Source organism: Sesamum indicum, linkage group LG1, assembly GCF_026168435.1.
Source record: "Sesamum indicum cultivar Baizhima isolate 11 linkage group LG1, ASM2616843v1, whole genome shotgun sequence".
Classification (NCBI taxonomy): domain Eukaryota; kingdom Viridiplantae; phylum Streptophyta; class Magnoliopsida; order Lamiales; family Pedaliaceae; genus Sesamum; species Sesamum indicum.
This window is the reverse complement of record NC_142657.1, coordinates 2,098,937-2,124,594: the sequence shown is the minus strand read 5'-3', so window position 1 is coordinate 2,124,594 and position 25,658 is coordinate 2,098,937. Positions and strand designations below refer to the sequence as shown.

The window sequence follows — 25,658 nt, the reverse complement described above, 5'->3', positions numbered from 1 at the left end:
TTATCCTATTACCGAAGGTTTTAGATCAAGCCATGTAAATCTGTATTTATACAAACACCTGGATCTATAAATACATTCTCCAGTCCTAATTATTGGTATGTTATTTATTGCTAATAAAAACATTTATTATTTCACTTCTGATTTCAATAAAGATTTTCGTTGGATACCACTTTAAAAACCTAACGATCTTTTTTCGTCTCACGTCTCAAATTATTCAATCCAAACAATTGGAGCGAACTCAAATTAAATCATTCTTTTATTTGATGAGTTAATTATTTATGACAGTAAATGTGGACGAGGTACAATTCAAGTTGTAACTTTGGATATTTTATTTCCATGGGGATGAATGCCTTTTCGTGCACAGAAAGGATATAGAAAGCAACACATATGACGTAATCGAACTCCTTTATAAAAAAAATATATGTAAGAAACAAGAGTGAGGGCACGTGATTCTTGTTTGTCTAAATTAAATTAATTATCTATTTCGAACAAAGGCAAAGGGGAACCCTTAAGACAAAATTCAATCAACTCTAGAAATCTAAACATAATTTCAGCACCGGATTTTCTTCTTACAAGATTCTAAACTAATTGTACTATATGCATCAATAGTTGTTGTTAGAGTACGCTGAAGCATGTTGGCTACGCACCATCTGACAGCTCAGAATTCCCTTCTCGTGCTACTTTCGGGCAGGTAAACATTACGTTGGTTTTATGATTTTCGGCGAGAATTGAATTTAATGATTCCAAAATCTAAGTAAATCACAGATTTCGCAACACAGATGTTTCCCAATATTGACTGACATACGTTCCTCCCCCGTTGGGAAGGGGTTAGTCTAAGCACGAGACTGTTGGCAGACTTCATACAGAGAAAAAGCAAGAATCAGAAAGTCTACGCACCAAGTCATCCATGGTAGGCCCCACCCTTCTTGTCTTTCTTTCTTTTTTTTTTTTTGGCACTTTGAATCAAGAGATGATGTTTGGCATTTGTTGGGGCCCAACTCAAATGCTTAGCCACCACTTACAAAACAATATAAGGGCAGCAACAATGAAGCTTCTTATATTACATCCTAGGAAGCTTACCAAGAAACACCCTCCACTAAGTTGTAAGACAAATCTTACCTAGTATATACCAATGCACACTCAGTTGATGATCATGGCTGATTATGATCCCAATACAAACATGCCCGGTGACGGTTTCGGGTCAGAGCACGATGCACCGGTGGCCGCTCCCCATGACATCAACTTTCAGGTTTCTGACTTCTTTGAGTTCAGTGACTGGATTGAGGAGAATCCAGCGTTTTCCTCCATCCCTGCAGGTTATAATTCTCAAAATCCAAACTATACGCCTCATGTAATAGTGGCCAACTCCACTGGAATTAGCAGCAGCAGCAGCAGCTTCAGTGAGGGGACCATCAACAGTAAGTAAGCGTGTCTATGAGTTTAAATGCATCTAAATGCCCATTGCTGAAGTTAGCATACGCTTAAATGATGTGATATGATGCAAAGATTGGTTTAGCGTTATCGTAGAAAGCAGTGAAGTAACTAACGTATTTTGTTTCGTTTTTGCTATCAGGAGACAGTGGGAGTGGGAGGGAGAAGAAGGAAATCAAAGACAAGGTTGCTTTCAAAACAAAGTCTGAGGTTGAGGTACTGGATGACGGCTTCAAGTGGAGGAAGTATGGGAAAAAGATGGTCAAGAATAGCCCAAATCCAAGGTGCGTGTGGTTTAAGTTTCAGTAATCGATCTAGGATCAACGTGCTACAGAATTTGACATAACAGCATAAGTATAAGAATTAATATGCAATTAAAGCGTTTCTCTGTATTTTACTCCATGGCCATATAAGCAAAGAAGATTCCAGATGCTTGGCTCCAAGTTTATCCATCAAGAACCTGGTTCTGCATTCAGGATACAAGTCAAAGTCTCAGAACATAGAGATCAGAACTTTAACACTTTAATTACCCTTTAATGTATAAAGAAGTGTGAGATAACAACAAAGCAGAGAATGTAAAAGACATGGCGAATACTGAGTAATAGGGATAGCAACTGTCTTTTAGCCTCAACTAGTGTTGCATAAGCCAAAATAAAGAAGAAAGTCCAGTCTCCATCAGGCACCTGTGGTGTCTAAGTTTTCGACACCATAATTCTAATTTGCGTTATTTTAACAAGAGCTGATAAAATTATAAAATGTCTACAAACTAAAGAACTATGGATTATGCATTCTCAACGTGCTTTCTCTGTGTAGTATAGTGAAAATTATACTTACAAACATATGATTTATTCAACAGGAACTATTACAGGTGCTCAGTTGAAGGGTGCCCGGTGAAAAAGAGAGTTGAACGGTACAAAGAGGATCCACGTTATGTGGTAACAACCTATGAGGGTATCCACAACCACCAAGGTCCACAGCTCTGATTTCATCATAGAAATCTCACAAAAATGCTAGCAGTATTATGTAACTATGCTTCTCAATGTAGACAGTTTCAGTTACCTTGAGGGCTTGATCAGGGCTCTTTAGAGTAGATGGAATCCAGAGCTTATCATGGGATGCTCAGATGATGTAAGATCAAGAAAATTCATATATTTACGTTGTTAACTTTTTATGATGGGCAAATCTGACATGGACTTGATTTGATGAAAGTATGACTTTCAGCAAGTCCATTATCATCGAACACCAAAAGATAATGTATCCAAGATTTACTAAGAATTCTGTACAATGATGCCCCGTTCAGCCAATTTGTACATTTCCTGTTCAAGACAGTTCAGCAAAAAACTAGCAATATCCAGAGGCTCAGCACAGATACAGCTAGTGCTGCAACGGCTTTTAGAAACTCTACACACATTTTAAAAGAATAAATATCTAATAGAATGGGTAGCTCCAACTTGGTCAATGGATATGTGTGTTCTGTAACTCATGATCACTTGACAAATTTAGTTGGAAAAACAATATCAGGATTTCTTACATGAACATTTAATGCAACATGCTCGTTCCATGTAGCCGCTTCACCTTGAATAGGAATGGATATGCTCCATAAAACATGACCAGGCAATGACTTTTTCATTAATCCAGAAGAAGATTTTGGAACTGCATTTGTGCCAAAAATAAGATTCTTGTTGGACCTAGCCATACCACTGGAATGCAACCATCGGTATCCTGATTGCTGCTGTCTGCTAGTGCCCCAAAGCAGTTTATTACCATGTAAACTATTCAGTCCAGCAAGGTGGACTTCTGAGACTTTAAACAACGGGTCATAAAGTTTCTTGCGATTCTGTTCAGAGTCAGTTCCTTCTGGAAATATATGTTCATTGAGGCCATCCTTTTCTCCAATGCAAAGTTCTTCCGATGATAAGGCGAGCTGTTCAGGTTGCCGAGCTGAACAAACCCTATCTACTTGAAACAGAGCAAGCATTGAGGAGCCCACCATCTCGTAATTACGCAAGGGATCTCTAAGCTGCACTTTTAAACCCATTCTGAAATTGTTACCAAAAACACCACTTTTGTCTTCCCTTATATGCTGCCCACTACCCAATTCTACGGACTTGGCACAATATGCTGCAAAAAGCTCAGAGACAATTTCTTCATTCTCATCTTCAACATAGAATTCTCCAGAATCCAGCCTTATCCATTCCTCTAACGACATAGAGTATTTAATTATATCATCAAGATCCCGATTCTGCAAGCCTGAAGCTCCTTCAGAACCTAAGTTACTAGGAAACTCAGCCACCTTGCCTAAGGAGGCTGAGTTCCTAGGTAGCTGGATCCTAATGCTTGAAGGTGCCTCTTGACCTGGCATGCCAGACTGAATTTTTAGCCCTTCAACTAAAAGGCCTTCAATGTTTGTTATTGCCATAGGAATTAGATCTTCAAAAGATACGTAATCTGACTCCATCAGCTCACAATTAGAGCAAGCATCCAGCCGATTTTCAGCTGGTTTTTTCTCCACAAACGACTCAAGGCCAAACTCAGATTTCCGCTGCAAAGCCCATCTGTAAATTGTTTGAAAGAAGGAAGAGCAGGGGGAAAAAGAATAAGAGACAGAGAGAGAATAGATGTAATCTACAATACATATAGAAATCAAATTAACTGAAAACTCCGTGCCAACTATAAATTCTAGAATTCACTAACCTCTTACGAGCATCTGTTCTAGATTCAGATTCAGACAAAACTTGCTGCATTGTCTTCCCCGTGACATCTTCCAAAGGCATCAGTTCATTTGCCTGAATACACATCTTCTCAACTCCTCCAGATGCCCAACATTGTAGTATTTCCATGACCGTAAATCCCATCGCTGAAGGCAACACAACCGGAGCAGAAACTTGCACAATTAATCTGGCTCCATTGTTCGCATTTCTAAAATGCAATGGATTCATTGATCTGAAGAATCCGCCATCCTTTGTCCTAATAATTGGACCTACGCCTTCTTCAAGAGAAGGTAATCTTAAAGGTTCTTCTGCAGGAAGATAAACTGGACTCCCAAATCCACCAGAGCTAGCATGTGGAGAATACTGAAAGGCCTTCTCATTCAGACCCCATTCATTCATCAGAGCTTCTGTTTCCAAATTTTCAAGAATTTTAGCATTTCTTTTGCTTCTCAATGGTTGGGTTACACTACCTTGTTTCCTTTCAACTGCTTGAATAGCAAATGACAAATCAAAATCATCTGCAAAGGTCACCTTCGTAAAGCTGCTGGAAGTAAAGTCCTCTTGCTCTGCCATGAAATCAGTATTGAGAGTAGGGTTTTCCCCAGCTAGGGCATCCTCTTCAAACCCCCTTAGGGGAATTCCAGGCAGATCAGGGCCAGAACCACAAACCATGTCCTCTTGACTCAGGTCAATGCTCAACATGTTGAGAAAATCATTTTCTATTGATTCTGCAACATCATCCAAGCTAAGTGATTTAGTCAATCTTTCTGCTTTGTGAATAGACTTGGATTTGATGTAATTTTCGGGAACATAATACTTAACAATATCTAGAAATGAATCCAACTCTGATGGTTTAGAAGTCAACACATCATGGAAAGCTGAATCAAGTTCTTCCAAAGCTGGTTCAATAATGCACATGCTATTATCTCTATGTTCAGGATCATCTGCAGGACATCCATACTCATCACGATTGTTTCTATCAAGTTTTGAGTTCCCACCCACATGCTCATCAAAAGTGGCATCCTCTCCCTTGAATATCTCAGCAACATCAATGGTTTCAATCACAGAACTGTCAAACCTCTGACTACCACACTTCTCTACTCCCATCTGATCCTTCAATGATACTTCTACACCCTGCTCAATTACATCGAACTCGGTGTCAGTAAGCTCAAGTCCAGTGTTTCCACTTGCAGACTCAGGCGAGGCTTCAGACTTTGGTTTCAGGAACCTTAAGTGCTCATGAGATAAATCAAACTCCACTTCGCTACCCATCTTTCCTTCATCAAGTTTCCTATACAGTAAACTAACAGAGTGTGACAGCTCCGACCCTTGCTTTGGCATTATTTCCTCAAGAAATTTTACAGCTAGAGATTGTGAATGATGATATGACCCTTCAGCTGAAATCCTTGTGACAGCATCAAGATTGTGATTGTCAAGCTGGCTGGTTCTACTCCTCCAATCAAAATCAGCAAAATGATTCATATTACCTTCCTGCACAATATGAGGAACTTTCACAAAAGAACCCGGCTCAAATGAGTTACTGTCCAATACGGAAAACCCAAAACTAACATTTAGTATTGCGCCTTTAGAATTGCCTGTGAGCTTAAAGCTGGTGGTCCACTTTCCTGAGCTCCTCCTACCCCCCTCTAACTCCTCCAGTGTAAGTGGGAGCAACCTGCTCAGATCAACCAAGTGATTCCCAATATCTGTTGGTGCCCCTATTACAGAGGCATGAAGCGAGAAGAGCTTGGGCTCGTATTTTACTGAATTGTGGGGCCCAGTTCTACCATAAATAGTACATCGGTGCATGAGAGTCTCTTCAAACTCAGCTGTTCCCAAATAGACCCCAGCAGGGCGAGTTCTTAACATGTCAGCCTTCCGTTTCCAAGTCACACACAAGTTAAGGTTGTCAAAATTCGACGGCAAGCCTTCAATAGTATGGACGTGCAGAAAGAAACAACAGTTGAATCGATGATTTCGACTGTGGGTCAAAGCCTTTAAAGGCTTCCAATTCCATATTGATGATTTCTTGTCCTTATGCAACGAATCTCGAATAACGACATTAGACTTGGATTCTGAAGTGCCAGTTTTAGCAACCACGTGCTTGCAGTCATCGTAAGATGCATTAAATGCCTTAAGCGGGCTTTTGTGCAAATAAAGGGCTTTGCTGATCTCTTCGATATCACGCAATAAAAGCCCACAACTAGCATCTTCATCGTCACCTTTCGTGAATTCAACTTCGAATGACATGCCCCTCACGCCCAGATCAGAATATCTGAGTATACCAATACACACTCCTACCAGAAGTTGGAACTGCCCCTTATAACTGATCCCTGTAAAGGAAAAAAGCAACAATCAGAGAAGGAAATTTAAAATGATTTAGCAATGGAAGTGTAGGTTGTAGCTAAACTAGCAGTGTTGCACTCACTCTATTCTTTTTGTTAGATTATAGTAGCCTAAAAAATTCATCTATTGGTTATGACAATTACTTCTTCAATGAAAATAAACAAAGTACTTGCCTTTACATGATTTATTTCCTCTATGCATCTTGTTTACATCATATTACCCAGGTTGATTCTTAATCCTCAAATTGACAAATCCAAGAGGAAATCTCAGAACAATACTTCGTTCAGGATTCTTGCAATAAGCATAACAGTTCAATCAAGAAATAGATTTCTCTAAAAACAGAATCAGAAAACAAGAAACATGAAACAAAGACAAACCCATCAAGATAGAGAAAACACACTTCCATTGAAGAAAGTAAAAGTTCAATAAATCACGGAAAGCCAAAAAAAAAAAAAAAAAAAACACTTACTTCATACTCAAGAGAAACTTGTGATTTATACACTACTTCATAATTCAGTGAATCATAGAGCTCAAAACCTTTAATCAAAATCCCAGATGCACAAAAATCATAAAATAAAAAAAAAAAAATAGCCAGACAGGCAGGCAGACATACAATCAACAGGCAAAGCAAAGACAAGATTTCATGAAACTTACATAAATTCAAATCAAGAAAGGAGGCCGTGTTGACTATCAATCCTCTTGGCTGCTGAGCTGAATGGTTTTTACTTCTTTATTTTTCCTATTAATTTGGGTTTGGAGGTATGAAAATTCGTTGGCGCTGATTTGTAGCTTCGCCGGTATATCCACTTCTTGGGGAATGTGTACTCTCTCCGGAGCTGTTGAAATAATGAAGAAAAGAAACCATCAATTTTTTGTCTCGTACTCTGCCAAGTGGGCCCCCACCCCCACCCCCTTCCCCATCACTCATACTGCTCTGTTCTCTTTTTTTCTTTTAATAATGATTTTCTTTTTAAAGAAAAGAAAGAAAATCATCAAGAATTGAGCATCTGTTGATGGAAATTGAAAAATTACTTAAAAGGGTAAGAAGATAATTTAAGATTTTTAATTGAAAATATTAATTTTATTTTTGTTGAAATTTTAGTGTTTCAGAACAACTAATGTTAATGGAAGTTATTATTTAATTTTGGATGGATGTTATTAAAAAAAATAAAATATATAAAATTTTTAAGATATTAAAATTCAAAGTCCACAAATACATTATGAGCTATCCAATAAAAAATTGAATGAAATTCTTAAAAATGTCAACAGAATGAGTTAATTGTTATCATATCTAATCGCATCAAATCTCAAAAGAATCGGAGCTCATTTTTCTAATTGAAAAATATACAAAGAAAAGAACACTCCATCTTGGTAAAAATTTACTTTTTATCTAAAAATAAAATAAAATAACAATCATAAGCAACACAAGTTTGATATTATATTTACAGTTCATTGATTTGCAAGACATCATTGTCAACATTACAATGAAGTTATATGCCCCTCACAGAGCCTTTAGCTCGGAGAGGTAAGAAGATAAGCAAGTCAAACGTTTATGTTTTTTTCCCAGATCACTGTGAGCTTCTCAGGGGCTCCCACTACTCCACATTCCTAATTCAAATAGCTACTGCCCTTTGATGAAAACAGTAAGGGCATTAAATTGAAAGAAATGGAGGATTACATTCCACGACAACCAAGAAAGATCGAGGGGCGACCAAAGAGTTGAATGCTAACTTCTGTTCTTGATCTTTCTTTGGGCTTTCAAGTCTAAGACGACGACACTGATGTTATCCTTGCTGCCCTTTTGCAGGGCACGATTCGAGAGGTACTCTGCCGCTGCTTGAGCCGCAGGATCTATTCCTTCACCGCGTTGCAGTGGAACTGTGGCTGCATTCTTTTTATGCCAGAGTAGTATCCTTTTACGAGCGATATCACAGACCTCTTCGTTTGTCAGCACGTCCCACAAACCGTCGCTGGCCAGAATGAGGCAGTCGTCCTCCCTGGTTCGGGGGACTATCATTACTTCAGGATCCGGAATAATCCAGGGCTTTAAATACCGATCTCCTGCAGCACCAAAGAGAAAGTACAGTGGACAAATTTTCATGCTTAGCAATAAGGTTTTCTTTAACATGCACATAGTCAAAATGCCTCTTTTAAATGTAGGACAGACTGATTATAAGACCTTTAGACATTCTTGTCTAGTATATATTTGTAAAGTATCAGGTACCCCTAGGGGGAACCCAAGGGGAAGAGGGAAGAAACAAGAACAAATTGGTTTCCGACAAGATTTTTCCGTATTTGGATATTATTCCCTTACAATTAGAGACTAAGCAGGATACTAAACCATCCATGCATTAGTGTGTCCCTGATACATTTCTGTAACATTTCTAAGCCTGCCCAAAATGTCGACGAAAATATTGCATTAAACTAGCATGTATGTCAAAAGAGCAACTTTTTGCCAGTGATATCATGCTATGACAGTGTCTAGGCTGTTAAGTTAATTTTGGATCAACATGGAAGCTGTCGATAAGAGAAGTTTAAACAAGAAGAACCTAAACTTATGCAAACAACCAAGAAAGAGAAGGATTTTATCCAGAATATGAGCAGCGACTGATCAGATGGAAAGTAAAATGAAATGCAAATGAATGAAAAGGTGAAAGCTAACAACGGCATACCGATTGACCTAGACATCGCAAGGACTCCAAAGACACGATGTCCATTCCACTGTATTACCTTGCCTCCAGATGCTTCAATTCTTGCATATTCATCTTCACGATTTGGCTACAAGATAGGAGAAAATAATGTTAGGTTATGATAAAAAGATTCATCAAAAGTTTCAGAATGAAGTGACATACTTACCTTGTGATCCACAGACAGCGCCATGGGTTCTTTGCCACGGCAGAGCACAGCCCTTGAATCACCACAGTTAGCCACTATTATATGCGATGAACAAACTATGGCAACAACGGCAGTAGAACCCACAGTTTCAGGAGCAATAGGTTCAAGACTGGCTTTCCCTCCAACTTCATCATCCACCTTGATAAAACATTTTGAAAGTGCCTTTTTCCACTGCTCTTCACAATTTTCCTTACTACTTCCTCCATTCAAGGTGGTCATGATAATTTCCAATTCTTCAGCCAAAGCAGAATGAATACGGTCTCGACAATAATTTGCAACCTGAAAATATGATTTCAGATAATGTCTCAAGCAAAAAAGGCCAACCCAAGCGTGTAAGTTCTTGTGTGGTGGTTGATTTTTTTGCTGAGATGAGAGAAAGAGTGAGATACCTGAGAGCCCCCGTGGCCATCATAGACTCCAAAGAAATGGCCTGTCAAATGGCTCAAGGGGGATGTCACACCATCAAATTCGTGATCACCCATAAGCATCTGGAGAGGAATTTTCATAAACCGAGGCATTGTTGCCACGGCATCTTCCATTTCTGGTCTCCTACCGCACACAGATGTAAACCCCCACAGAGGCACATAATCTACCTTAAAAACACTGCGGTTGGCTCTTACATTCGGCCCTTTATCCAATTGCATAACAACTTGAGATGATTTTGAGCTGGGACCATCTGCAATCTCTTCGTCTAAGCCAACACCCATGGATAGAGAGTCACCAAAACCAGTGCCAATTTTTGGATCTCCCAAATCTCTGGTCTTGGGAATAAGTTCAACATCACATACGCTGTTCACAACCTCTAAAATGGTTGTCCCAATTTCAGAATTGATTTCAAAACCTAACAAATCATCCCCACATAAACTACTAGTGTCACTCACCACAGACAAGCAGCAAGAGTTATCAAGTATTGCATCGCCCTCCAATGACGATAACCCATCTTCTTCACTCTCGCGAACTACGTCAGTAGCTAACCAGTTGTTTTCATCCTCGAAAGTCAAAGCCAGCACGGAAGAAACTCCTCTCCTATTCTCTTCAGATCCCAACAGCATTGTGGAACTGATTTCACTTCCTGAATCACAAAAACTGCAATCCTCATTGTCACCGTCTACAGAGTTAGCCACCTTAATCTGAGAATGCGGAAACAAGCTTGCTGGATCGGCCATCAAGTTGAAGTTCGTAAAGTTCATACGAGTTTCTACAATCAGATTGTCCAATACCGAATTACCTAATCTAAAAGGCACTGCAACCGCCTGATATATCTCCTCCATCAAAATCACTATCTAAATAGCAAAAGGTACCCTGCCAGCCATCTAAAGTTACATGACCTGTCATTGTTAAACTAATTCATTACCTTCCTCTAAAATCAAGATAAATCTAGAAGTAGAAGTTCATAAACCAATCCCCATCTCAGAAAACATATAGCAAACACATAAACGCTTTAATTCACTCTGTGACATCCCACTCAACTAAAAATAGAAATTGACTTTTCAGATCTGGTGATCAAAAATAAAACACCAACTACCCTCCGTGAAAAAGTATCATCAGATATAGAAAGGTGAAACTAACTTGTCTGGACCTCATCTCAAGGTGTTATTCTTGGGACTAGATTACCTCTACCTTCATCATATACAGCAAACATGGAGGAAGAAAATAACTTCAAGAAAGATCCAAGAAGTTCAGCTGATCAACTCAGAAAATCTCCAAGAATCAGAAGAAGGAAATCAAGCTCAGCCCTTTAACACACAGACACAAGAAGAAAATAAAGTAACAACAAAAGGGTTCATGTGAAAGAACCTAGGAACGGCCGAGAACAAAAGTTTCAAGAATCACATGGAAATCCTGAAACAAAAAAGGGCAGCTTTTTTTCCCCCACAAAAAGCTTTGAGTACCCTGGATCTGAGGCAACGCATGTCAACCCTTACTCAAATCTTGAGACTGGTTTTCTTAGTATAACTCTCTCTTTCAACCAATAATTCTTTAACTTACTTGCATCAGTATAATATCAAGAAACTGACAGTAATAAATAATGAATGAAAGCTCAATCAGTTGAAAAAAGGAAAAAATAAATAAACAAAAGCACTGCCTAAATTCTTACTCTTTCAGGTTGCTTCCAAGAAACTGTAGAGTAATTCACTTTCCCCTCACTTAGTTGAACATCTGCGGAAAACAGAGGAAAAAGTGTTGAGAAATCAAGAACCCAAACACTAATGGGATGCTAAAAGAAGATCTTTTTTGGGGGGTTGCTTTCTTAGTCAAGCAGTTTTTGCCCAATGCTTGGAATTGATTGGAAAGACTAAAGAAAGAAAGAAGCTAATAATGTGCTAATTATTATATTATCTATATATAGCTACTGTTATCAGAAACTGGAAGAGAACTACCCCTTCCTTTCCCTTCTCAAAATTACTACCCTCAAAAGGAAATTGAGCAGTAAATACCTAAATATAACATGAAAAACTAGGGTTAAATTTGTTAAAATTTGCTTTAAGAAGGTACAGTTGATTGTATTAATGTACATCATCAAATATTAGATAATTATATCCAATCAACACATACTATTTAAGTAAATCAACAACTATTATTAAAGTATAATAAGATCCCACACATTGATGAGGTAACCTTATAGTTATAGGATATCAGTTTCGTCAATTGAACTATATCTTAACAAAATGAACACGCATTTTTGCATGCTGATATGATGATAATCTTTGTATCTTTATGTTATATATTAAGAATTGGTTTTAATCATATTATGCAAGTGTAAAAATAAATGTATTAAAAAGGAAAAGAAAAGTTTTATAACAAAAAATTTATGTTTGCCGAAATATTTCTACATGAACCGTAGCTCAAAATCAATTTTTTTTATTGTTTTTAATAAAATTCCATCCATCAATTATTTATAGCGAAACACTTAAAATGATATTGTAAAATTATAATTTTATTCAGCACAAAAGCTATTTTCGAATACACCCTTTCATCCTTAGCTAACTTAGCACAAAATTAAATTTGGATCCAGGGACTTAAATATAATGTTAAGTTAGATTATAGGTACAAATAACTTAGTCTCAATTAAAGTGTGAAGCACACAAAAATCAGCTAAGATGATTAATGTATGGTAGGTTTTTATTTTATAGTCAAACCCGCCCTGATTTGATACATACATTATTATAATACTTCAATATCAATATTGTCTAATGTTTACCTTTTTATTTATTTTTTTGGGGGACATTAAGGGGGAGAGAGAGAGAGAGAGAGAGAGAGAGAGAGAGAGAGAGAGAGGCAAAGCTCAACACCTAAAATCAATAAGTGGTATTTCTATCTATTCGCGATTTTGGTACAAAATGCAGAAAATAGCAGGAGGGTAACTGGAGGCGTGAATCTTCCCGACTAGAGCATTCGTAATCAAAAGGAACCAAAAGCGCTTTTCTCAGTAGAAGGGGGAATTTATTCTTTCTGAAGAAAGATTCACAACACGATGTCGTATTTGCTGCCGCACCTTCACTCTGGTTGGGCCGTCGATCAGGCAATCCTCGCTGAGGAGGAGCGCCTCGTCATCATCCGTTTCGGCCACGACTGGGACGAAACCTGCATGCAGGTCAATTTTCTTGTTATTTGGCCACATTAATTACTCGATAATGAGTTCGTTTCAATTTTCTGGTGAATTTTTATAGTTAATTGGAACTTCTGGACAAGGTGGTTTAACTATTCAATTTTTTTTGGTTGTTGATGGGGGGAATTTTAGCTGCGCAATTGCATCAGTTAGGGCTCTTACAGGTTATAATTATGGTAGAATTCTATGTATTGGTTCTGATTTTTCAGGTTTTTTCTTTTTGGGTAGTTTCGATTTCATGTGGTTGTGGTGCTCAACTGATCACTTAAAACTATGATTTCAGCTGTTCTGTGAGCATAGGATTACAGTGGAAGTATCAGACTTTCAGTCATTTGTATTAGGCATGGCCTGAATTAATTTAGAGTGTGTTTTACCCTGTTTCTACTGCATGTTATAGATAGGGAATCATGGCAGATGGCAAATATCTAATACTATATAGCAACTAGAGCCTTTGCTCAGCTCTTCATTTTCTGTCTCAGACGTCAATGATGGTTCAAGGTTTAGTAATATTCATACCTATTACCAAGTTTGTTTGTGGATTGATTACTTTCAAGTTGTAATCAGTTGAAGTTACTTGCAGGAGTTTCACATTAACAATTCTGTACGAATTTATAATTGCCCAACACACTGGATATGCAATATCGTCAGGCTCCCTGTAGAATGAGCTGATTTATCTCCCTGTAATCTGAAGCTTCACATTCATGTTTGGAGAAAAAACATAAATCTTCCAACATCAAGTCCATAGATCTGTGGAAATATTTACTATTTATGGAAATAGCGTGTTAATAATTCCATTTGCTGTGCTTGTTTGTTTGTATGAACCAATGTCCAACCATTACAAAAGATTATGCAAGTCTCGTTGGTGCCATTAAATAATGCTGAAACTTTCAACATAAGGTAACCAGAATCTTGCTCTTTCCTTTAACACCTGTCATCTAAATTCAATTAGTGCTCATTTAGTGTGATCAGCAGTAGACACCCCCCCCCCCACCCACCCGCCCACACTCACAGACAACATCACGTGAGATGCTGTGTGGCATGGTAGGCATATTCTCCATATAGCAGGATCTTGTTCCTCCCCCATGACATCAATTCTTCAGAAACATCTGTCTGAACTTTTGCTTAGACCTTGCTGTAACTATTGACAGTTGATTAGGTTTGTTTGGTTCTGATGTTTCCTCACATCTCCTATTGTTTCATTCTGATGCTTTTCCGCACGTCATATGTCTAAGTTCATTGGCTTTACGACTTTTCACATTATTTATAACTCATATTTTGCACCTCACACTGGTTTGTTTTTCCATTCTAATTTTCAGATGGATGAGGTGCTGGCTTCAGTTGCCGAAACAATAAAGAATTTTGCTGTCATATACCTGGTGGATATCACAGAGGTGCCTGATTTCAACACAATGTATGAGTTGTATGACCCTTCCACAATTATGTTCTTTTTCAGAAACAAGCACATAATGATTGATCTTGGCACCGGAAACAACAACAAAATCAACTGGGCCTTGAAGGATAAGCAAGAATTTATTGACATTGTTGAGACTGTGTATCGTGGTGCGAGGAAGGGGCGTGGTCTAGTTATCGCTCCGAAAGATTACTCCACCAAATATCGCTATTGAGTGTTATGTATGGCCTTCACCAATTCTGTGAATGTATTGACTTGGCAAATTGATTGGCTTTAAAGGGCTTGCAAGAACGTCTACCATGGGCTTAAATGCCATGAGGTTTTACCATTGGTGTTGCTTGGCGATGATGTATGACATAATTGTTTGTCTCAACCGTCCGTTGAGCATACTTATTGGAACTCGAGAACGAAATCCCTTTTAATTAATCTTCAGCTGGAACTGTCTTTCTGGGATTGATTGACAATGTCTATTTCATGTATAGTTGCATTTTCAACACAAAAGCCTTTTCTTTAAATGACAAATGGGAGATGACTTGGGCGATTTAATAATTACACTCTCTTCTTGAGATTTAGTTTAATTATACATGGAATTCTTATGATTTAAAAAAATTACATCTAGTATTCATGAGATTTGCTTCTATTAGTCAAAAGGAAAATTCTCACTTTTGGTCCAATTAGATAGGGTTATTCTCACTTTTGGTCCTGAGCTTTACGGACTTAACACTTTTGATTTCAAAATTCTAATTTTTTAATAGAGTTACTCCAGTTCCATTAAGTACTAACAGAAATGGCACGTGACTTGTCACGTGTCATTAGTCAATGGCTAAGTGAACGCGGTAGGGTCGCATGGGGCCATTCTCACTTCATTTCAGACCAAAAAAATATCATTCATTTTCGTTTTCCCTAAATCAAAACCCTAAATTCTAAATCCAGAAATCAAATCCCTAAATCCACAAAGCACCTAAAACAAAATCAAGATCTTTTTGAAGATATTTTGAAGAGCAATAGATTTTGGAGCAAAGAGCGCTTAAGAAAGATGAGCTTGAGGCACCAAGTGCTTGTGACTTCCCAGACTCTAAGTACGAGAAATACGGTTAGTATTTCGATCTTTCTCATTAAATTGTGTTAATGCTTTGACAAACTTGTAAATAAATGAATGATTGTTTGTGATGTGGTTTCTGTAAAAAAAAAAAAAAAAGGTTGTTTTTGAAATTTTATGTTGTTGTGTGGTCCCTTTTGTTAAAAAAAAAAATAGTTTATGAGACATGTTCTTTTTTTCCAAGGCATGTGGCCCCTTCAAACACTCTGTTTGTCTATGATTTTTTTTTGGTTTTTTATTATATGAGACATCTTCTGTTTACAAACATATGATTCTTTTGTTCTGTCTCTAAATAGATTAATCTTAGTTTGTGTATTATTGCTTTTTGATTAGATATTAATTTATTCCTGCTCGTTTTTTTTTTATATATATATTTTTAGGGAATGACCCTTTTGTCACTATTATTCTATATCATGGGGGTTCAATTATTCATAACCCTAAGCCTGAATATGTGGGTGGAATTAAAAGTAAGTTTGACTTTGTGAATGTATTTAATATTATTGTGGAGTACTTAAACAAACTTGGTGAGAAATTGGGCTACATGGGGCCTAAATAATTTTATAGATATTTGAACAATTTTACACAACTCAACTATCAAATTGAGATTGTTAAATTTACTAAAGCATATAGTCCCCAAAATAGAATTTTTACTTTGTATTTGGAGTGTGTAGTGGATGATGGGAATGATCCTGACTTGAATGAAATATAATGGGATGGTGTTCACAAAATAGTGGATAGTCATGCAGAGGGTAATGAGGCAAAGGGTAATGGGCAAGTGGTGATGATGATGATGGGGTAAGTGAAGGGGAAGGGGATGATGAGATTGATAGGTTATTTGACTTTGGATTAGAGGACTCTGAGTATGATTGGGAGGGTGATGATTCAGAGATTGACAGACAGTAATATAGATGGTTGTGGGGGTGAGGATAGTGGTCGGGAAGAGGTTGAATCATCTGACTCTGACGATACAACATCAAATGACGATGTATGCTTGAGTCAAGATGATTTTGATCCTATCGTTGGTTTTGATGAGGAGGAGAAAGAACCTCATCTTGTCTTCAATCCTAGAAACAAATATGATTCTCACTTTGAAATTGGGATGATATTAGTAACAAAATTAAACTAAGAGAGGCAATCCACAGTCATGCTATCAGTACAAAGAGGAGTTTGAAAATATTCAAGAATGATAAAAGAAGAGTTTATGTTAAGTGTCTAGGGGATGGGTGTCAATGGATAATGCATGCACTTAATGGAAGAGAGTACATCCCAAATTAGATAATATAAATTAGAACATAAATGTGCTAGATCATTTAATGTGAATAGCAAATGATTATCAGCCAAATATCAAGATGTCTTCAGAACAAATCCTAAAAGGAATGTGAAGGGGTTTAGAAAAGACGTAATTAAAGAACTTAGGTGTCACGTATCAAGAAACCAAGCATATAGAGCAAAGAAAAAAACATAAGAAGCAATTGAAGCAAAGCTGAAAATCAATTTGATAGTTTGTGGGACTATGCATCAGAATTAAGAAGCAATAATCCTGGGTCCACAATGATGATGGTAATAACTAATGGGGATGATGGTAAAGAAAATTTTCCAAATTTTATGTGTGCTTTGATGCTTTGAGGCAAGAATTTTTATTTGATTGTAGACCTGTGATACAGGTGGATGAGTGTCATCTAAAGGGTCCCTATGGAAGTGTTATGCTAATTGCAGTTTCTATTGACCCAAACAATAATTTGTATCCTTTGGCTTATGTTGTAGTTTTTGGAGAAACTAGGGAAGCATGACAGTGGTCTTTGGAATTGTTAAAGGTTGATTTGTATATTGGGAGGGATGACACATATACTTTTATTAGTGACAAGCAAAAGGGGATGATTCCTGCATTTTGAGTGTGTGTTCCCTGGGGCAGATAATAGATTTTGTGTGAGGCACTTACATGACAACATGAAAAATGCTGGATTTAGAGGGTTAACTTTCAAAAAAAGGTTGTGGAATGCTTCAAAGGCAATAACAATGAGTGAATTATTTAATTTTTGAATAGAGAAATTTGCTCAACTAGATCCCAAAGTGGTTGAGTGGCAAGCCTCCAGCACATTGGAACAGGTCACATTTTAATTGTTTTTAAAAGTATGATATGCTGTTAAAAAATATTTGTGAGACATTTAACAGTAACATTCTTTGAGGCCATAGAGAAACCAATCATGACCATGCTTGAATGGATCAAGGAATGGATAATGATAAGACTATTAGAATTGAGAGTTAGGGCCAGGAAAAAATGGCCAAACAAAGAAATCTGCCCTAAAATCAGAAAAATTGTTGAAAAAAACATTGATGAAGTTGCTGATTGCATATCAATCAAGTCAGATGATTGACATTTTGATGTGTCATGTTATGATGGTGCTAGGTATGTTGTCAATTTACGAAACCACACTTGCACATGCTGAAAATGGGATCTGACAGGCATTCCATGAAATCATGAAATGAGTGCCATATGCAGTCAATCCCTAGAGCCAGAGGACGTTGTTAATCCTTGCTATAGTGTGGCAACTTCCATTGAGGTATACAAGCATGACATCTTACTTGTTAATGGCCCTAAGCTTTGGAAAAAAACTGGACTTATCCCACTTCTTCCACCCAACTTTGGAAGGGGTGCAGGAAAGCCTGCAAGAGCTAGAAGATTAGAGCTTGATGAGCCATCCAACAAGGGAAAAAGAGGACAAAAGACCAAAAGAATCAGACCACCAAATTGAAGAGACAACCATATAAGGTGATGTGTCATTATTGTAGAAAGACAGGCCACAATAAAAAATAATGTGCAAGGAAGAAAATGAACCATCCTATTGAACTAAGTGTTGTAGAACAACCGAGGAAGATGATAGTAAGTCTGGGAACTTTTAAAGTTTCATTTACTTCTACTCAATTAATTGATGTTGGCATTTATTCTATGCAGGCAAGGAAAAGACTTCTACAACCATGCAGTCAATAGTTATTGTTAAAAAGAGCCCACAAAAAACTGTAAGTCTTTTAAAAAATTATTTAATTTATTATTGATATTACTAACTTTAATTTAATCTTATGTATAGACAAGGAAATCACTAGAAAATTCATGCAGCAGGGTCTAATATATTGACGTTAATTATAAACTTGAAACTAACATTACTTTGTATATAGTCAAGGAGGACTACAAAATCAAAGTTCATTGACTCATCCTCTTAACCAAATTTTGCATCTTCTCAGTCAAATACCAGTGAAATGGTAAAAATTGTTTGATGCAACATATATTTAGTTTTCTTAATCCATGTTAATAATATTAATCTCATTTTTTATGAACAAGTCAACAAATACTCCACAAGTTTACACAATGCTCAACCGTGAACCAATCCTCTGTTAGTGGAGTCCCTTGTCTCACAAAAAGAGGAAAGAAGTTCGCCACAATAACAAACTTAAGTGCAATAGTGGCTGCAACTAAAAAGAAAAAAAAAGTAGATAAGAAGGTAAATGAAATGTTTAGCAACAGATTTTTGGATTGTATTGGCCGCAGATTTTTGGCTTGTATTGGCAAGGGATTTTTGGGATGTTTTTACGAACAAAATACTGCACTTGTTGGTAGACTTTTGGAGGATATTTTAGCACATTTTGGGTCTGTAAAGTGGTAGAGTATGACAAATTTTCAGTATGTAAATGGAACTTTACAACACATTTTATTAATGAATTATGATCAGTGCATTTCAATATAATTTCTGTTTTTTTGCAATTTCAGTGCTTGTGCAATTTCAATTGTTCAGTTTCAATTTTAGTTTTTGTTTTACTACTTCTTGTTCTTGTGCAATTCCAGTGCATTTCTATGCCATTTTCATAACTTATGCTTGCTCATCTAAACACAACATAAACTAAATTTACTTGCAAAAAAGGCATATTCATTAGTCTTTTTACACATAATTGACCACTACTAAAAGGTCGTTTAGTAATATATAAGAACATCAAATAATACATAATAGCCAAATGGTTCAAACTACCAACATACATAACGATAGCAAAAAAAAAAACCCCCGACAGTTACAGAAACCGAAATTTGATTTCTTCGAAGCAATTTTTGAATTTCTTCTTCTTGCAAATTGAGTCGGCGCAACAAATCAGAAATTATTATGGTAGCTCTTGCACAAATTGGTGGATCAAACCACATAAAAAAATCCACATCCACCTCTACCTCTCTTCAAAGAACAACCATAAAACCTTCTACCTGGATTGTCACTTGTCCATGTGTTCTTCAAATGAGTAGCTTTGTAACAATAGCATTCAATATTTGAATTATTTTGAGATGTTTGTGACATCTTTTGGCCTATTGATCTCAAGATAAAGTGATGAAAAAAAGATAAAAATATTGTGTAGTGTTTGTGGGTTATTTACATATACAAATAGCACAAAACTATTTTTGACGCCTTTTTTCCCTCCAAAAAACTGAACACACTCCTGAAGGGTGTTTTTCTTTTCCCCGAAAGCTAACAATAGACCAAGTCACGTGCCGTTTCTGTTAATATTTAAGAGAATAGGACTATTCTGTTAAAAATTTAGAGTTTTGGGACCAAAAGTGTTGAGCCTGTAAAGTTCGAGACCAAAAGTAAGAATGACCCTATTTAATGGGAGCAAAAGTGAGATTTTGCCGTTAGTTAAAATATATCATTTTTTACTGATATTAACAAAAAATAATTAGATAGAAATTATTTTGATACTAATTGATTTATTATTAATTTAATGCAGGTTAATTAATTTTTTTCTGACCAAATTATCTTATACATATTCACTCGTTAATGCATGTAAAGATATATATCTTCACAAAATTGTTTAGTCAGAATTTTTTTTATCCACAATAAGTCGACAATAAATCAATCGAGGGTACATATAATTTTATTTTATTTTATTAATATCAATAAATTCAGTAAATTTTAACTAACAGATGACTTTATTTATTAAATTGAATTAAATCTCATAATTACTAGTTTAATTCTTTAAATTACATAAAATATACATGTAATTAACCAAACTTCATGAAGGAAGCATAATTATCCCAAAAGCATAACTTGAAAACATACAAATATATAAGTAAATGTATTTTATACTTTTTGACCAACAAATAAGAAAAGAAATTAGGGTGAAATGCTACACTTTTAAACTAACTGGTCCGCGCGGTCCATGTAAACATATTAAAAAAAAGAATTATGACCTGAAATGATGAAATTTTTTTTATAAAAAAGTAATTATAATAAACTTGAAAAAAATAAGGCGTGAGAGAATGTACTTATAACTTATAATAAATGTGGATACGGTGAAAGAGAAACGTAATGTAGTGAGTTGTGGGGGAAAAAAATATAACTGTGATATTATTAAAAAATATTAAAAATAATATTCTGATTAAAAAAATTAAAAGAAAGAATTGATTTAAAAAATAAATTTGTGTATTTAGAAGTTAATACCACAATTTTTTTTCTTTTTCTTTTTAATTAATAGTATAGATTTTAGAATAACTTATGAAATGGGTAGTTGGACCATTCACCTGCCAAAGCCCAATGACGTCTATTCCAGAATCCAAAACTGATGGGCCCAATCCAAAGAACTGAAATCGTCTTTAATGAGATGCCAGCGCAGACTCCACCCGCTCCCCACATCCCACCCCGCAACGCTCTCTCTCTCTCTCTGGTCACTGCTAAAACTTAAAACCCTAAAGCCACTCCAGATCTCAATCTCTGCACTTTTATCCCCAATTTCTTCCCCGTGAAGTTATGGCAACCACAACTGAACCCACAACCCTTAGAAGAGAGGAGGAAGAGGATGAGGACTCGAAGCCATCGGCTGAAGACGAGGATACCGGTGCTCAGGTAGCCCCGATCGTCAAACTCCAAGAAGTTGCCGTTACCACCGGGGAGGAAAACGAAGATGTTCTTCTTGATTTGTGAGTGTTTCAATCCTCTCTTTAGATTGGAGTAGGATGCTTATTGTTGCTTTTTTAGGGTTTGGAATGGATGGAGACAATAGATTAAGGCGGGTTTATTCTCATGCAATTGATGTAATGCATGTGGCATCTTGAATGAATACATGGAATTGACTCTGTAAGTATTAATCTGAAGTAACTTTTGTTAATTATAAGTGGATATTGCGTTAGGATTTTAAATGAATTGATGCAATAGATGAAGGCTGGTTGTCATGCCCGGTGCTTTCGTGATTTTGTTTGTGTATTGTAGTCATTGTTGCTGCATATTTTCGTGATTGGAAGGTGAAGTTATTACATATGTTTCCTGCAGTAAATTATCAATAAATATCTGTTGGGATTTTCATTTTTTTTATTTTTGGGAGGCCGTTTTTCTTAAAGGATAATGGATGAACTGACTGCAGCATACATGGATTGCCTAATTTTGTGCTCTGTGAATGTCGCTATGGTTCTTCTTCCTATATCAGTATCACTAATGTTCAGTTCTTGTCTTTGGTAGGAAATCAAAGTTGTACAGATTTGACAAGGAAGGTAACCAATGGAAGGAGAGGGGAGTTGGGACTGTGAAGCTACTAAAGCACAAGGAAAGTGGCAAAGTTAGGCTTGTCATGAGGCAGAACAAGACCCTTAAAATCTGTGCCAATCATCTCGGTTAGGAATTCGTATACATTTTTGTACATTTATATGTTTTTCTTTGTTGTTTGTATGTCATACCTGTAGTTTTGCTGCTGTTTGTGGGAGTTTAGGCGAAAATATTGATATGAACTATGTTTGTGTAATCTTTTGTTCAAACGTCATTACCTCTGATGATATGTCTTTGGCTGAATTGAGTATTGTTTTGTATTTATAGTGCTGTCCACAATGACGGTGCAAGAGCATCAAGGAAATGACAAGTCGTGTGTGTGGCATGCTGCTGATTTTGCAGATGGAGAGTTGAAGGAGGAAACTTTTTGCATTCGATTTGCTTCTGTGGAGAGTGAGTTAAACTCTAATTTATTTACTTGCTTCTAATCTGCAATATATACATTATTGGTCACCCTTGCAACCAATTGAAATGGTGAACCTATATGCTATTGTATGTGTGTTCTTTTTTATGTGATTAGATATTTGAAGCAGTATGTACATCACATGATGGGTTAATTGTTTTTGGGTAAGATCTAAATAGTTTTTGTGGTTTATCCTTCACAACTCTTCCTCGTGGGTTTAAATCTCTATACTGTTAGTTAAAGAACTCCTTCATTTGGAAGGATTAATGTCCTTGGGTGGGTATTTGAATTGTCTGCGGTCCTAACAGTTAAAGCTCATGAAGAAATGCAAGTTGGTCATTGTAGTGATAATTTATAAATTCCTAACAAGCTCTATTTATCATGGTGTGCCATGGCTCAAGGCCAGCAGCGTTCTTCAGTATAACACTGGCCTTGCAGTAGGGAGATGAATCAGTCAAATCTTTTGATTCCTTTTTGTTCCTTCTGGGTGTGGGGGAAAGCCCTCGTCTGTCTCAACAGCCACTCAAGGATTCTCTCTCAGCACATATGCCTTTCATGTCTTTCTTTCCTTTGCTTGGTTTCTTACTGCTGGCATCTTATTTCTTTTATTTGCTTTCTCCTTTTTCCCTTCTGTTTTTTTCTTTACCAGTCTCTACTAGTCCTTTCCCTTTTTCTTTTCTTTTAACATTGTAATTATTGATTTAGTTTTATGTTTTTTAGTTGCTTAACTCATTGAAATTATTGCTAAATATGTGAGGATATTGCTGAGCTTGCTGCAAAAATGTTATTTTGCTCAGGTAGATCATCAAGTTGGTTACATAACTGCTGAAATTATTAAAATATTGCTTAATTTATTGAAATAAGTGGTGAATTTGATTAAATAATTTATTAATATTTGTGTGAGCTGAATTCTCTTCTTGTAAGCTCTTGATGTGTTTATTTTTATACTATTTTGTTGAAAGCTACTAATACTAAAAGTACATAAATTCATTGACGAATTATGCTCGAGCTACAGTGTCATGGCTGTAGGGTGTCTTTGAGCTCTGGTGTGACATAAGCCTATAACAACTATGACACTCATGTAGACAGGAGAAAGGTTTGTAGCATAGTTGTAAATTGCACGCACGCCCTTCTTTTTAAATGGCGCTGAGATAATTTGGTGACGCTATGGCGCAGAGGCGCACCTTTGTTGAGCCCCAGCCCAATTTTTCGTACCTTCGTACAAAATAGAGCTAGAGGGGTGTGCGTATCTTATAGCCTATCCTCTCAATTCCCCCCCTCCAATCATGCCTGCCAATCTTTCCTCACTGTTGTCTTGTTATTTACCACCATGCATGCAAAAGGAATAATGTAGATGATGGTTCCATATTATTCGTCCTGTTACGTAACTTTAGTTATTATGCCATTTGGCTCCTGCTAATTGGAATTATGCATTGCCTGTTAGCTTAAATTAGTTTGTTACTATTTTTTTCTCTTGTTGGGTGCTACATATATCTGTACTTATGGTTTCTTAATCTTTTCCTGTTTGTTTCAGATTGCAAAGCTTTCAAGGATAAGATTGAAGAGATCACCGAATCTCAGGGAGAGGACAGTGGGGAGAACCAAGAAGCCACCGCTGCTGCCAATCTTATTGAGAAGTTGAGTGTAGTGGGAGATAAACCAGAGGCCAAAGAGGCACCTTTGTCCTCGGAAGAGAAAAGGGATGACAATGAGAAACTGGAAAAATCTACCAATTAGAAGAAGGGTTTTGCCATTCTTGTCTGGCTTTTTGGTTGACAAGGGTTGAAGCATGGATTATTCAGGTGAATTAACCTAGTGTTGAATATTGCGTTTGTGAAACATGGTGTGCTATGTGATTTGGTTTGTTTACTGGTCTCCTGGTGGATTGTTCTTGGTGTGCTTGGAGGCTCGGGGTGGCGGTTTACCTTGATATTTGTTGCTTTGTTTTAATCAGTCCATATGTATTGCTAAATTTTTAAACTGGGTGAATTGCCCTAGCATATATTTGATCTTTTATCATTACAAGGTCTTTGTTTCATGGGCCCTTTTTTTTCATTTTTTCTTTTTGGCTGGTGATGAGTCATGGACATTGATTTTTTCTTTTCCTGAACCAAGTTGAGTCGGTACGGCTTTGAGTTGGCAAGAGAAGAGTGATGGGTTCGAACTCTGGTTCCACCTGAACTGGACCTCTGTTGTGATGTGTTGTACTTTTGAGCATCTTGTGTGTGTCCTTTCAGGATGGGTGGGCCTTGAGTTGAGAGTGCTCGGTGGCCAAACCGTAAGGTAACAAAAATATTCTCGGCTGCCGAAAGATTCATTTCTCTTATTATTGCTTTATTTCTGCCAAGTTGTCCATTTTGCTTAAATTGTTTTCTTAGTTGTGTACAACATTGCCTAGCAATAGCCGGATGATATAAGCCGTCCACAGAAATTTGCACTATGTTTGTTTTTATTTTCAACTTATTTCTGAGATAAGTCAAAACATACCCAATGTTTGCCATCATTCAAAAACACCTTATTTAGGTGTTTTTAACTGTTTTAGCATAAAAGCATATATATATATATACATACATATATATAAAAAATGCATGATTTGACAATGAATAGTAATTTTTGTCTCTCAGAATACAACATTAAACATATAATACTTATTTTAAATTATCTCAAAAGACATGAATTTGACAATGAATAGTAATTTTTGTCTCCCAAAACACAACATTAAATATATAATACTTATTTTAAATTATCTCCAAAAATAAATTCAAATATACATATTATCTCTAATACATACTTATTTATCTTTGTTTTTCTCTCTTTATTTTCACAAAATACAACAAAACACTCAGAAAACGAATCCAAACATTATGTTGATGTCTCTGTTCTCGCGAGAAGCTGGGCACATGGGAATGCCAAGAAAAATGCGTCCTTGCCTATGGATATCACAGACAATTTCATATCCAAATCCCAAGAAAAATGCGTCCTTGCCTATGGATATCACAGACAATTTCATATCCAAATCCGTTGCGGAATAAATTAGCCTAAAATACATTCCCCCAACCCTTCCACCCGCACCAGTTGTTTGTTGAAATATCTGTGGTGTGTTAAGTTAAAATTCATTGTGTTTTGTAAAACTTACCAAAAAAAAAAAAGAAAAAACACCTTCAGTTAACGGAAGGAGAATTG

At 36.6% G+C, this 25,658-nt stretch overlaps 5 protein-coding genes and 1 long non-coding RNA gene across 8 annotated transcripts; 4 read left to right on the top strand and 2 right to left on the bottom strand.

Moving 5' to 3' along the window:
* Positions 1-1,132: 1,132 nt before the first annotated feature.
* LOC105179013 (putative WRKY transcription factor 51) lies at positions 1,133-2,605 on the top strand. Its single transcript, XM_011102635.3, has 3 exons — positions 1,133-1,418; positions 1,574-1,715; positions 2,288-2,605. Exons 1-3 carry the CDS (start codon positions 1,133-1,135, stop codon positions 2,412-2,414), a joined length of 555 nt encoding a protein of 184 aa, XP_011100937.1. The 3' UTR covers positions 2,415-2,605.
* On the bottom strand, positions 1,717-7,354 carry LOC105179099 (protein PLASTID MOVEMENT IMPAIRED 1-RELATED 1). 3 transcript variants are annotated; one of them, XM_011102774.3, is made up of 4 exons: positions 7,143-7,354; positions 4,126-6,475; positions 2,963-3,986; positions 1,717-1,897 (listed from the first exon to the last, which is right to left on the bottom strand). In XM_011102774.3, exons 2-4 carry the CDS (start codon positions 6,390-6,392, stop codon positions 1,877-1,879), a joined length of 3,312 nt encoding a protein of 1,103 aa, XP_011101076.1. In that variant the 5' UTR covers positions 6,393-6,475; positions 7,143-7,354; the 3' UTR covers positions 1,717-1,876. The 3 variants fall into 3 exon arrangements, with proteins under 3 accessions (XP_011101076.1, XP_011101027.1, XP_020548075.1); XM_011102725.3 differs by having other exon boundaries at positions 1,717-3,986; XM_020692416.2 differs by lacking the exon at positions 7,143-7,354 and adding an exon at positions 6,958-7,098 and having other exon boundaries at positions 1,717-3,986.
* Positions 7,355-7,904: 550 nt separating this feature from the next.
* LOC105178942 (protein phosphatase 2C 50) lies at positions 7,905-11,698 on the bottom strand. Its single transcript, XM_011102554.3, has 5 exons — positions 11,482-11,698; positions 9,773-10,711; positions 9,345-9,662; positions 9,161-9,266; positions 7,905-8,549 (listed from the first exon to the last, which is right to left on the bottom strand). Exons 2-5 carry the CDS (start codon positions 10,652-10,654, stop codon positions 8,215-8,217), a joined length of 1,641 nt encoding a protein of 546 aa, XP_011100856.1. The 5' UTR covers positions 10,655-10,711; positions 11,482-11,698; the 3' UTR covers positions 7,905-8,214.
* Positions 11,699-12,693: 995 nt separating this feature from the next.
* On the top strand, positions 12,694-14,830 carry LOC105178856 (thioredoxin-like protein YLS8). The gene is made up of 2 exons (XM_011102455.3): positions 12,694-12,978; positions 14,310-14,830. The coding sequence occupies exons 1-2, from the start codon at positions 12,859-12,861 to the stop codon at positions 14,616-14,618; spliced, it is 429 nt and encodes a 142-aa protein (XP_011100757.1). The 5' UTR covers positions 12,694-12,858; the 3' UTR covers positions 14,619-14,830.
* LOC148789311 (uncharacterized) lies at positions 12,985-13,971 on the top strand. The gene is made up of 2 exons (XR_016063942.1): positions 12,985-13,491; positions 13,574-13,971. It is a non-coding gene; the product is annotated as an uncharacterized LOC148789311 (long non-coding RNA).
* Positions 14,831-21,149: 6,319 nt separating the features above from the next.
* On the top strand, positions 21,150-24,513 carry LOC105178787 (ran-binding protein 1 homolog b). Its single transcript, XM_011102350.3, has 4 exons — positions 21,150-21,453; positions 21,989-22,140; positions 22,340-22,465; positions 24,010-24,513. The coding sequence occupies exons 1-4, from the start codon at positions 21,284-21,286 to the stop codon at positions 24,210-24,212; spliced, it is 651 nt and encodes a 216-aa protein (XP_011100652.1). The 5' UTR covers positions 21,150-21,283; the 3' UTR covers positions 24,213-24,513.
* Positions 24,514-25,658: the final 1,145 nt, after the last annotated feature.

Bases quoted from the DNA above. Each gene is read 5' to 3' on its own strand.
- LOC105178856 (XM_011102455.3), top strand. From the start codon at position 12,859: ATGTCGTATTTGCTGCCGCACCTTCACTCTGGTTGGGCCGTCGATCAG. The intron at 12,979-14,309 runs GTCAATTTTCTT...TCTAATTTTCAG, and splicing joins GGGACGAAACCTGCATGCAG to ATGGATGAGGTGCTGGCTTC.
- LOC105179099 (XM_011102725.3), bottom strand. From the start codon at position 6,392: ATGTCATTCGAAGTTGAATTCACGAAAGGTGACGATGAAGATGCTAGT. The intron at 3,987-4,125 runs GTTAGTGAATTC...AACAATTTACAG, and splicing joins AGAACAGATGCTCGTAAGAG to ATGGGCTTTGCAGCGGAAAT.
- LOC105179013 (XM_011102635.3), top strand. From the start codon at position 1,133: ATGCACACTCAGTTGATGATCATGGCTGATTATGATCCCAATACAAAC. The intron at 1,419-1,573 runs GTAAGTAAGCGT...TTTTGCTATCAG, and splicing joins CAGTGAGGGGACCATCAACA to GAGACAGTGGGAGTGGGAGG. The intron at 1,716-2,287 runs GTGCGTGTGGTT...TTTATTCAACAG, and splicing joins AAGAATAGCCCAAATCCAAG to GAACTATTACAGGTGCTCAG.
- LOC105178942 (XM_011102554.3), bottom strand. From the start codon at position 10,654: ATGGAGGAGATATATCAGGCGGTTGCAGTGCCTTTTAGATTAGGTAAT. The intron at 9,663-9,772 runs GTATCTCACTCT...TCATATTTTCAG, and splicing joins ATGGCCACGGGGGCTCTCAG to GTTGCAAATTATTGTCGAGA. The intron at 8,550-9,160 runs GTATGCCGTTGT...TTGGTGCTGCAG, and splicing joins TGCGATGTCTAGGTCAATCG to GAGATCGGTATTTAAAGCCC.
- LOC105178787 (XM_011102350.3), top strand. From the start codon at position 21,284: ATGGCAACCACAACTGAACCCACAACCCTTAGAAGAGAGGAGGAAGAG. The intron at 21,454-21,988 runs GTGAGTGTTTCA...TGTCTTTGGTAG, and splicing joins GAAGATGTTCTTCTTGATTT to GAAATCAAAGTTGTACAGAT. The intron at 22,466-24,009 runs GTGAGTTAAACT...TGTTTGTTTCAG, and splicing joins TCGATTTGCTTCTGTGGAGA to ATTGCAAAGCTTTCAAGGAT.